This window comes from Corapipo altera, unplaced genomic scaffold (genome assembly GCF_003945725.1).
Source record: "Corapipo altera isolate COAL_440 unplaced genomic scaffold, ASM394572v1 126, whole genome shotgun sequence".
Taxonomy (NCBI): domain Eukaryota; kingdom Metazoa; phylum Chordata; class Aves; order Passeriformes; family Pipridae; genus Corapipo; species Corapipo altera.
The window spans coordinates 3,224,705-3,237,001 of record NW_020884937.1 but is presented as its reverse complement, the minus strand read 5'-3'; the positions used below and the strand labels follow the sequence as shown (position 1 = coordinate 3,237,001).

The 12,297-nt window shown below is 49.8% G+C and overlaps 1 protein-coding gene across 1 annotated transcript in view; it reads right to left on the bottom strand.

Annotated features, from left to right (window-relative positions):
- WNT9A (Wnt family member 9A) overlaps positions 1-12,297 on the bottom strand; it is a 58,918-nt gene that overhangs the window by 6,971 nt on the left and 39,650 nt on the right. Inside the window, exon 3 of the mRNA XM_027660660.1 lies at positions 7,629-7,891. Within this exon, the coding sequence (XP_027516461.1) occupies positions 7,629-7,891 (263 nt within the window). The remainder of the gene's footprint in view (positions 1-7,628; positions 7,892-12,297) is intronic.

Sequence of the window (12,297 nt, the reverse complement as noted above, 5' to 3'; positions counted from 1 at the left end):
TTCCTGACTCACTTCTAGCTCCTTATTAAGCTGGGACAGCTCTGGTGTCACGCCCTGGTGGCCCAAAGCATAAAAGGTTCCCATTGTCCCCATCCCCATGAATGCCCCGGTTCATGAAATCCAGCGCGCGGGGGTTTTCATACGGCCACTGGGCGAGCGTGGGGCATCCCAACCGCCCCATAAACCCGCTCCTGGAAGGACTGGGGAATGACTCAAGAATGTTACGAGGCAGCAAGAGTGAAAATCCTAGAAAAACCTCCTGCCCAGCAGCCTCCCCTGCTGCTGTCAGTCACGACGCAGCTCCCGCAGGCGACGCCTGACGGGGAACCGCTGCCCACGGGCCCCAAACCACCCACGAGCCAGAAGGAGTCTTGGCAAAGCCCTCCCGCTTCTCGTCTCGCTCCCCAGCTTCCACAGAGACCTTCCCTCCTCTTGTTGCAAGCTCCTGTCACAGGCACTTAAATCCACCTCGTTTCTTCAGGAAGCAGAGCAGGGCTGATCCAAGTCAGCAGGTTGCTTGGAGCAGTGCTGGAGAAAGCCTTCCTGGCCGGGCCCTGGGACAAATGAGGAGATGTCTAGAGCATGCTTTCAAACCTGGAGGGGCTTCCAGGACAGAATAAAACGGCTTTTATTACCCAAAAAGTCCTGGGGAGATGAGGCAGAAAGGCAGAGTAAGATTTTGTCATAAACTTATAATTTTGTGTTGAAGGTACCTCATAATAAGGTAGTTCCTGCTTTCTTTTCATGGCATATCATGGCTCAGAGCCAGATTTACTTCCATCCTACACAGACCTGAATCTCTCCTGAACACAAGGCATCACCACTGAATACTCATTTCATCTACACCAAGGCAATGGCCACCTGGAATGCCTCTGTTTTCTCACAGATGCGAGGCAGAATGAATTAAATTAAATCCAAAGCACAAAATATTTCATGCTCCCTCTGGTCCAAACCCCACAGCTACCACACAGCAGCAGGGTTGTAACTCAAGAGTAGAAGAAATAAGGAGTATCCTTTGAGTTAAATGCTGTAAAGAGCTTCCACCATGACAACAAAGCCAAGCAAAGACAACTAGCGGGTCACGGATAGCATCATACACGGAAATTATGTCCTCCCTCTCTCCTCTGAACAACCACCTGGTCTGGTAGCCTCAAACAGAGTAGTCTGGGAGGAAAATGAAGTTTTTTGAGCTAATTAGCTTGACTCAGGAACACACATTCCCATTGATCTCGCTGTGAGAACACCAAACACCGACAGAGGCGGAACGAGGAAAAACAAAGAGAGACAGAACCATCTTTCCTGGCGTTTGCTGCTCCGAGGAAATTAGATAGGGTTGCTGGACTGGCTGCCCAAATGGCTTTACAAGAGCCATGGGGAGAAGGGATCACAGCAGAGCATTGCTATGCAACATGTAATCCTCCCTCCCAACAATGGTTTCGCTGCGAAGCTCAGACTAAGTGCCCCCGTAATGATCAGTCTCAGACATGCTGCAACACACAATTTCTCAGTGTTTTAGCCGAGGACAGATTCCCATTCATTCCCAGCTGGGTCACGGGGCCCCGGCCGTGGTTTTCAGACAACGCTCTCGTCTGGGCAGCAGCAGTGGGAATTCCTGGGTTATGGCTCCGCTGTCGTCACGGCCGGGCTGCGGCTCCCAGGCTTCCGACCATTCGCTATGGTTTGGGGCAGAGGAGGGAGCGTTGAGCCACCAACACCCCCCCCGCCCCCCGGAGCCAGCTCATCCAGGGAAAAGCCTGCCCATGCTTCAGAAAGGGCTTAGGGATGCTCCTCCACGAATCAAACGCCTTCCCATCCCCTCCACACAGATCCCTCTCCGATTTAAACAGGCTCAGTCATTCCCTCAGCCCGAGTGTTACTGTTTGTTTGGACAGCGGCCACGGTCCCCACACAACCAGGAGACCAGACTTGTCCCTTAGCACTGGCCAATGCCTTTGGCTGGATTAGAAGCTTTCCCTTCTTTTTCCTTCTATCTTGTTAAAAATAAAACAACTTCTGAGCCCGTTCTCAACTTGTTTTCTTTCAGAACAATTTTGCCTCTCCACCACCCTTCCTTCTTCAAAAATACGGACACTCATATTTTAGGGACATATGTATTGAAATACAAACATTTAAGCACAGACAACGTAACCCTACTTAAAACTGAGAACTTTAGAAGTGTTTTTCTCCCCTTTAGTATTCCTAATGTGCTTCACATCCACATAAACAATTAACTGCAAACACCTATGGACAAGCAATTTTTTCCAGAGTTTTGATTTCCAGGCCTTAGAAAGGCTATGGCTGAGCCAGTGTCAGCCTGAAAAGAGGGAAAAATCCAGAAAGAATTCCATGGGCATTCCTACCTGTCATAACCTGCAGCAATTAATACCAGTGGTGGCCCTGAAAACCGATCTGTACATCGAGCCCAGGGCTCGTCTCAGGACGTTATCTTCTAGGTTTGGTTTGTACCTTGGTAAACATGTGATGGGATTTCTCTACTGCAAACACAACCCTAAAGAAGCTGCCTAAAGGATGCATTATGTCTCCTTTTTTTTTTTTTTCCAAGCAGCAACTATCTTAAGGTCACATATTCGTCCCAAAAATAGCAATTATTACACATCTCGAGGGTGCAGAACAAAAAAAAAACACATCGGTATTAACATTTAAATTTGCCTGTTAGACAAACTCTGGAATTCGACTGGAATCATGTTTACTGGGAGGAACTGGATGGGACTGGATGGTCAGTGCTTGTAAACACAGCCCCTGCAACAGGAGACCAGGGTGCAAGGCTGTGCTTTGCTACGCCTGTGTGTGACCTTTAGTGAGTCACTTAATCTTTCGGGGTCTCAATTTCCCCACCCTGTAAAACGGAGATGCAGAAATGAAGAGGGTGCTGGGCTCTGATAACCTGTTATGTGATAGCTCATGAAGTTCCTCAGACAGATGATAGCTGGGCAAACATGTCCCTGATATGGAGAGTCTGTCTCCAGCACGCTCAGCCCCTCCAGAGAGATCCCTGCCAGCACTGCCGGGGCGGAGAAAAGCCATTCCTTGCACGGAATTCCAAAATAAGCAAGTCAACGGAAAGGAAAAGTCCATGTACCTCCCACTATCCTCTCCAGAGCATCCCATATGGTTCAAGGTATAAGGTGTTTCAGGTATAATGTGTCTCAGGATGGGTCTGGACCCAAATCCTACAGCAAGGCAGACAAGGATCATGGCAGGGGGTTGGAATGAGATGATCCTTAAAGTCTTTCCCAACCCAAACCACTTGACTATTCCATGATCCTTCAGAAACATGCCCATAGTCTGCACAGACCAAAACATCCTGTGCAAAACCAACCAAGCCTCATGAAGGGAACAGTTTCAAGGCAGGATATTTCCTAAAGAGAGACCTTTTTGGGGGGGGGAGAAAGACTTTTTTGCTCTCCATTTCATTGCTTAAAGGGAGACCTTTTGGGGGGAAAAGCCTTTATTTTGTTCCCTGTTTCTGCCCTCCCATAGTTCTGCCCTCCACACTTGTGGCTCTCACGGGTCCTGAAGGCAAAGGGTTGTGTCTCTCCTTCTGGAAGGATAAAGGAAAAAGGGAATGAGAACAGGATAATTTTTTTCCTTGGGTAACAGCAGCCCCCTTTAATAGTGCCCCTTGGATCTGTAAGACATGCTTGACCAGACATACCTCTGGAAGAGGTCAGCACTCCTGGGATTAAGAAACTTAGCAACGCTCCAGAGAGGGAGTTGGAAAGTCATGTTTAATGATACTTTGCTGAGAAACTGGGCAAATTTAATTAAAACATCACTTACTCAAGCCCAGTGGAACTAATTGAGTGCTCTAATATTCCGACTTTTCATTAATGGGTTACAAAAGAGGGCTGCACTTGTGTGCACAAGGGGGAGGAGGGGGGGGAGGATATAGAGAGAAGATGAGAGGTTTAGCAAGGCTGCCTGGGCTTCTTTTAATATAACTAAGAAACTTCACTGCTGGCAATGGGGCTTTAATACAGTTGGCTTCTCTCACCACCACCACCCCCTCGACACACACAACCATCTCCCCCCAACACACACCCTCTCCACCCAGGACCCCTCGGAAAGAATGGCTGGATGAGAAAGAGTAGATTTGGCAAAGGAAGGGAAATTGCTTTTTTAATAAGTGGTCTATTCAGAGCTCCTACTTTTCAATAAAGAAGGAGGCTGGAGAAGTCCTGGTCTAATTACCTCATCCTCACACCAGACAAGCTCGCCCTTTCATTAACCACTGAGCTCATATCATATAACTTGGTGAGCCACCACGGGCACAACATGTTCAGTGATTAGTTCATTGGTGGCAGCAGAATTACAGGCAGCCCATCAAGGTTGTAAAAAAAAAAGCAGAAGTAAAATCATAATTAAAGGAGAACTTCCACCAAGAGACACTAAAACTAGGCGGGATGGGATAATGTCACCCTTCAGAAACACACGGATTGTTTGCTGGGGTGACACCATGGAGAAACTGCTCTGTTGACCAGAAGGTTGGTTGCCAAACTACTCAGTTAAGCACAGGTCCCTTTTTTTTTTTTTTCTGCTGGGTCTCAAGGGACTGTCTGTATGTTTTGCCACGGTTGGGAGTGATTAGATGGGAAAAATGACATGGGAGAGACCACCAATGGATATTCCTCCACTCCCTTGGCGAACACACACACACACAACGATCCACAGGCTCTCAGTGCTCCAGTTCAAAATTATTCAGCTCCAAAATGGCCCAGATCAAGGCTATCTGCACTCCTGTATTGCCTTTGATCAAATCCATATGAGTTATGGTTCAAACAGCCAAACTAGGTTAGTTCAAAGTGCTTTCAGGCTGTTGTAGTCGCTGGGTTAGCAAATCCTGCTCAAATAGTTGGAATGGCAGGAGTTATGGATGGGCAGCTCCTTTTGAAGACAGACAAGTGGAGAAAACATGCTGAGAATCGTATCTAACCCACTATCTTCCTCAAGGAAAATATGAATAAGTTCAGCAAGGTAAACATGGTAGTACCTGGTGAGTAACTTCATCCTCCAACGCTGCACTCACAGTGGAACCAGGAGGAAGGACATGGGTGGAACCTGATATTAATCTACACCCAAGTGTAGATTAATCTACACCCAATCCACCAACCACACCAAGAGGGTCAATTCTCAGGCTTCAAACTGATTTCAATTTTGGAATCTGAAGGAAGCACTGCAAGTTTTGGCCTTGCAGTTACAAAACGAGTTTTGAGTCGTCATTTCTGATCATCTTAATAATGACACCAGATTGTGCCAGTGGTTTAGGTTCACATATCCTGACTCTAGAGATCCATGTTCTCTTGACCCTGAAGCGCCATCCTCCTAAAAACTTCCTTCTCAATGTGAAATGCATTTGTTCTGTGCCTGGTTTCATGGTGCTGGTGTGGATCTGGTGCTTGGCTTGTCCTTCAACCAGACCGTGGTCCAATTATTCCAGCAGCACAAACAGAAGAATCATTTCATCTGCTGCTGCCAACAGGCAAGGAAAGCTGTCAGGCAGCAACACCAACTCGACTGACACGTTGTGGGTGGACAAAAATAGGAACAGTGAGTGGATCACTGACCTGCAGCAAAGGTCTTTGACTTGGATTGCCAGGAGGGCTCTGAGTGTCTGGACAACCGTCACAACTGTTACTCAGCTGTTTAGCTGCAGATATTACACTGAGAAACCACTGCCAATGACCAGAGCCCGACTGTGCCAAAAAAAGGGGAGACAGAGGATGCTGGAGAGTCCTGCATCTTCCCCTGGGAACTAACTTGCAGTGGGATCAAGAAAGGGAAGGAAGAAAGGGAAGATTCAAGCCCTCCAGCTCATCCCTGGAGTTTGTTTAGCTCCAAGTGACATAGTGTAGAGCACAGGTGATAGGTAAGGACACCTGACCTAATTCCAAGACTGTTCTCAGCCATATGGGCATCCTGACTGTAGCTGCTGGGGTTGGGAACACTGGGAGTTGGGTCAAATCCATTGGGTAAAATTTTTAGCCCCACCACTACTGGTAGATATTCATGGAATTACAAGAACATGCCAATGGCACCTAAACCCATGGTTTTGATGAGACTGTATTATCTGCCTGTGGAATGGGAGGAGAGCCAGGACACCTCACAGCAACATCCAGCATGAAATCACAGCCTCCGTGGACTACCCTCCACTTTCAATCCCATCATCCTGCAAAGCCTGTTTCACATGTCAAAGAGCTGCAACGGGAGTTCACAGACACTGAGCCCCTTAATCCAGAGCAGAAAAGCTGTCAGCCAGAACCAGACAGCAGCTAAATCCAGGATGTTTCTAATCCTGATCTCGGCACTGTCTAGGAGCACCTGGTGGTGGAGAGAGGGGCAGACTTTCTGCTGGCCAGCCCTCGCTGGTGGCATTCCCCGATGGCCCAACTCTGTCGCGAGGAATGACATTTTCTACATACACACAGGAACAACTGAGCTGGGGTGGCCATTCCTAGAATGCACAACTGGCTGGGGCTGCATTTGCCTGGGAAACTGGAGACCCAGGTCCCCCATCCCAGCCCCAAGCCCGCATCCAATCACACAGACAATAACAAGGCTCGAAGGCTATTTCTAGCCTTACAGTATGTCCCCCTCGGAGGTTGGTGCAGTGAAACCCTGATCCTGAGCACCTGTGCTGGCCAATCTGAGGGATTTTCATGTTTGGGCAACTCTAGGTACAGCCAAGCAGATCATGGGAGAAGGTAGGAAGCCCCTTCCTCTCCCCCTCCCCTTGCTGGGATGACCCAGCAATTGCACACACTTTGTCCTTTACATCAGTCATAGAATACCCTGAGTTGGAAGGGACCCACAAGGATCACTGAGTCCAAATCCTGCCCCTGCACAGGACAACCCCAAAAATCACACCATGTGCTCAAGAGTATTGTCCAAATGTTTCCTGAACTCTGGTAGTCGTGCAGGGGGGCCCCTGGGCAGGAGGGTAAAGCCTCATGGGAAGAGCAAGTAGGAAGTTCTCCAGCAGAGAGGATAAGGATGGAAAAGGAAAAAGGGACTTGACACCCAAGCACTGTCACCTGCAAACATATCAGCTCTGGGTGACATGGAAGGTTTCTGCCAGAAAACAAAAGCTGAAGGGACATTTGGGTCTGAGGTCAGTCAGAAATTAATCTGTCCACCCTGGTCCCCTGCCAGGTTCTCCAGCCAGTGTTAAAGAAACCTGGTCATGGAGATGCTCTACTGTCCATGTTCTACTGAACTGCTCAAGAAAAGTGTCCCCCAACCTGTGTCTCAGCAGCATAAATCCCTTCCTCCGTGTCCTACCTCATGTAAGCCTGAAGAATCTGTCTTTCCATCCCTTTGTAGGGTAAGTCCTGTCTTCCTTGTGGAAAACCAGCAACCCTTATCCCCACCTTTTATTTCCTAGACCTGGGCAGTCCCATTCCTTCCCCTCTGCTCCCTCTCCAACATTTCGCACAACTCTCAAAGCAAAGCGACAAAACCAGGGCACAGCCCCACGAGTGAGACCTCACCCTTCCAGAAGAAGGATCCCTCCACGCATTTTCCACCCCACACTCCTGCTCCCACACACCAAAGGCAGCCCCTTCATCTTGCCCCCACCCACCCACGACCCCGAGCGGCCTCCAACGCACCTTCATGCCCACCAGGTTGTTGTGGAAGTCCACCCGGGCTCGCAGGTCCTTGTTGGGCTTCCTCCCCAGGAACTCCTTGACGAACTTGTTGCTGTACTTGAGGTTGTCCCCGCAGCCCCCCCACTGCCAGGCCTCCCTGTTCTCCAGGTCGGGCGCCTCGTCGCACGTGCAGCGCTCCATGCGGCCTGCGCTGCACGCCTTGGCCATGGCGTGGGTCAGCCCCGCCGAGGAGATGGCGTACAGGAAGGCTGTCTCCTTGAAACCTGCGGCGGGGAGGAGAGAGAGAGGCTTTAGTTGTGGCTGGAGGAAAGGTTAGAGAAAGGAAAAAAAACAGTAGGATGCCGAAGGAAAACCTGTTGTGACAAGAGCTTGAGCCGCGTCATGGAATCATGGGGTGGGACCACAGCGGGGCATCTGGGCCCATCTCCCTGCTCAAGAAGGGTCATCCCACAGCACATGGCGCAGGATTGTGTCCAGATGGCTCTGGAATGTCTCCAGTGAGGAAGGCTCCACGCCCTCTCTGGGCAACCTCTTCCAATGCTCGGTCATTGTACAGGAAAGAAGTTCTTCCTCATGTTCAGGTGGAACATCCTAGGTACCAGTGTGGAGATGATCTTTAGGGTCCTTTCCAACCCAAACCATTCTGGTATTCTATGAGTCTATGAAAGGTGTTTTTTAAGGACAGCACTTGGTTCTGGATTTCTGCAGTCTTGGCTCACTCAGAGCTCCCATCCCACCAAATGATATCATCCTTTTCCATGCACTGAGGAAGGAGGAAATTCAGCCCATGAAGTCTGTTCTCAGCCTGTGAGGCATCAGTTTCTGCCCATTGCCTCTTGTCCTGTTGCTTGGCACCACTGAGAAGAGCCTGGTCCACCCTGTCACACCCTCAAAGCACGTCAAGCTCTACATGCATCACTGATGGTGAAGAGGACACAGAGGGGGTAAGGAATGTGTGGAGGTGGCAAAAGCCAGGATTAAAGGATGTGAATAAAGTCTGTGCCATCTCTGTGGCTGTCTCTCTGTGCACAGTCTGTGCCTGGAAACAGAGCTGAGCAGGAGTTGTACCACCCTGGGAGTGTCCAAGGCCAGGTTGGACAGGGCTTGGAGCAACTTGGGATAGTGGAAAGTGTCCCTGCCCACAGAAGGGAGTTGGAGTGAGATGTTCTTTAAGGTCCCCTCAAAGCCAAACCACTCCATGATTCCACGAAGGGTTGCACAGGCCATGGAGGTATCGTGGGACAGCACTGCTGCTACCAAGGGGACAACAAAGGGCAGGAACCCAGCACAGATTCCAGCCTGACAGCTGGGGCAGGAACCACAAGTGCTCCTTGTTCTTCCCTTTCTCCCTGAAAAAAAGTCATTGGGTCCTACTCCAGTCCAACAAAATTACCAGAAGGCACCTGAGGGCTGGGACCCCAACACAGTACCTCACTCGAGTGCCTCAAAAAGCAGTTTACTCCTCAAACCTTCCCTGCACAACCCCCTTCCTTACACCTCCACACTCACCTACAGGGATGTGACAGCATCCACTCCCCTCACCAGTTTAAGTGACAATCAGAGAGCCCCAGGATTTCAATCCAAATCACAAAAGGCCAGAAATAAAAAGCAAACATGGCAGTATTTATAGCTGCCCATTCTCCGGCCATGGAAGCCGTAAACGACTGCATATTTGAGATGCAATTCCAGCCCAGCTTTGGATGGGGCTCAAGAAATCCCCCACTCAAAAATAACACAAGTGGCTGGTGCCAGTAGTGGATATATCTGTGAGCTGGTGTGTCAACCGAGGACATGCAGAGACACTGCCAGGTCATTTTTGGAACTGTTCCTTGGGAGGTCCATGATAGTCCAAGCTCATGGGGCACTTCCTGGCCCATTCCCAGAGCCTGCCTTCCCAAAACACTCCCAGGTGCACAAGGACTGATGAAAATCCAGCTCAGGGGACTGAGGTTTGGTCCTCCCAAGGGTTCTGACTCAAACCAGGTTGTGGTAGGAATTATCTAACTGTTCTCTTGCTCACTTGGAAAAGAGGAGCAGGAACCATTTCCTCACTTGAAGGAAAGTTAAAATAAAAAAAGCTCGACTCCACACTCACTGAGGACATTTTAAGGACTAGTCAGGGTTGGGAAGCCAAATTCAGAGTTTTTCCATCTGTTTTTCCCCCAAAGTTAGACCACATCCTCTGACACCACAGAAACACCTCCAGCATTGCAAACACTCCCATTGGAACTGCTGGGAGAATCCCTTATTTTAATTCATACACCAAAACCTCATGGATTCTGAACTCCTCTGGGTAGCAAACGCCTTCTAAGCAGCTTTCACCCTTTGTAGGGTATTTTTTCTAGGTTACACCCTAGGTCAGCTGCTCACATGCCTGCCAGAGGGATGCCACTACGAAAGACAGATGTTCCCAAGCCTCTGTGCTCCTGGATTGTAGAATTGGCTTCTTGCCACTGTGCTACAAAATAAAGAGTTCTGAGTGTGCTGAGAGAGTCCTCAATGGAAGAAGGTGTGTGAACTCTCCTCTGAAGGTCTGAGACACTGCAATCATGGAATAATTTGGGTTAGAACGGATCTTTAAGTCCATCTCACTCCAACCCCTGTGCCACGGGCAGGGACATCTTTCTCTAGACCAGGTTGCTCCAAACCCCATCCAACCTGGCCTTGGGCACTTAAGCCCCAGCAAACTGCCTGGATGTGGTTTGGTTTATTAGCCCAGACCCACAATCTTCCTGACTGGAAGCACTGGATTCCCAGTGGGTGTGAAACCTCAGCTGTGCCACCACAACAGAAATCCAGGAGAAACGGTTCATCTGCCAGGTTCTCTCCCCCTTCCATCAACCTCCACCCATCAGCCTGGGCTCTACCCTTCCCGTTCTCCATCCCTGGAAGCTCCACAGATTCCCAGTGCCCATCTCATCGCCGCGGGTATCGTCCCACCCACACGGGCAGCTCTTCCAACCCAACTCCACGTGACATTTGGCTCTGGCCAGCCCCAAAGCCATCTCTGCCACGCACTGTTTGATTGCACCAAGATATTCTGTAACAAGATAATGAGCTTCAAATCAATGCAGGCATTCTAACCCCCGCAGCACTGACAGCCTGCAGGCCGCAGCTATCCAGTTTCAGCCATCTCCAAAATTGTTTGCGAGGATCCAAAGAGGATAACGAGTCCCTCAAACAATCCCCTGTTATTTTAAGAAACGGGCTGCATCAGCCCAAGCTGCAAACCAAGCAGCCAGGCTCTTCTGGTGACCAAGTTTAAAACTTTCTCCCTCCGCTTATAAGTGAAAAAAGTGGTTCGTTTTTTTGTTTTTTGGGGGTTCCCCCCCCCCCCTCCCCCCTTTTTCTTTACTCCTTAAGAAGCTGCTCCTGGAGGAGAGGAAACAAGCCCACCCCGAATAGCTGTGTCTGAGAGGGTGATACATGTGCCTCTTTGCCCTGGGGTATCACTCGCTGCAACGCTGAACCAGGAACCAGCAGCTCCTGGAGAGGAGGAGAAAGATTTACAGGGCAGGGTGTTGCTCCATGGAACAGCACCTGAAGGATTTACAGCGCTGGCGGAGGGCAGAGATGGTGCAGGGATATAAAACACGGCAGAATGAGACAGCAGGCAGAGCCCTGCAGCCCTCGGGGCTGTCATTTATTACCCGGGGCCCTGACAAGGGGTGGGACCAGGGGGGTCCCGACGGTGTTTTGAGGCAGCTCAATTTGGGGCTGCTCCTCGTCCAGGGCTGCCCAAGGGACAGGCCCGTCTGAAGGAACAAGCTGTGGCCTCCAGGTGTCAGCATGAGAAAGTGCTTGGCTTTCCCAAGGCACCACTAATCCAGGGACTCCTCTGGCATGCGGGGATATTTTTAAACGTCTTGCAGCTCTCTCTGGCTCTTGGACCTCTTGGGTTTCATAAGGACTTTCCTTGTTTCCACCACTCAGTGACAGTGCATTAGTTAAGCCCTGGCGCTTCTGAATTACTCCTCCTCACTAATTAGTGAGGGAGGGAGCCCTGCAAACCTCTGCTCTTGTCTTTAAAGACATCAGCCCCCGTGGTTTCCAGGTCCATCTCTAAGTGTGGGACTTTCTGGAAGTCCCTGAACCCCCTCCTTTTTTGTCTGTAAAATAGTCCTGCTGCATTTTAGCTGCAAGCTGGAAATAACAACGGGATTTACTGCGAGGGTGGGGGAAACTGGACTGTGTGAGACAGCACAAAGGAAGGAGGTAAAAGCACCACCTGATCCTCCAATATTCGGATGGTCACCTCCACCTGAACTGCTGGGAAGAGGTGTGGGAATTACCCTCCACACACAAGCAGGAGTTTTCCCCTGGGTAGGGCAGTAACAGGACACAAATATTCACGGGCTTTGCCCGGTGCTATGATGGGGCTTCCCTTGCCCTCTCTCCAACAGGACAGCACAGAACTGCCTGGTTTGCCTTGTTTCCCTTAAGAAGGCATTTTCTCAACTCCTTTCCTGAAAGAGTGACATAATAAATAGGAAAAAAATAAAAAGGGGGGGTGGAAAAGAAGAGGGGGAGAAAAGAAAGAAGAGGGGGCGAAGAAAAAGAAGAGGGGGGGAAAAGGGGAGGAGAAGGAGGGGGGAACAAGAAAAGAGGGGGAAAGAATAAGGGGGGGAAAGAAGAAGAAGGAAAAAAAGAAGGGGGAAAAAAGAAGGGG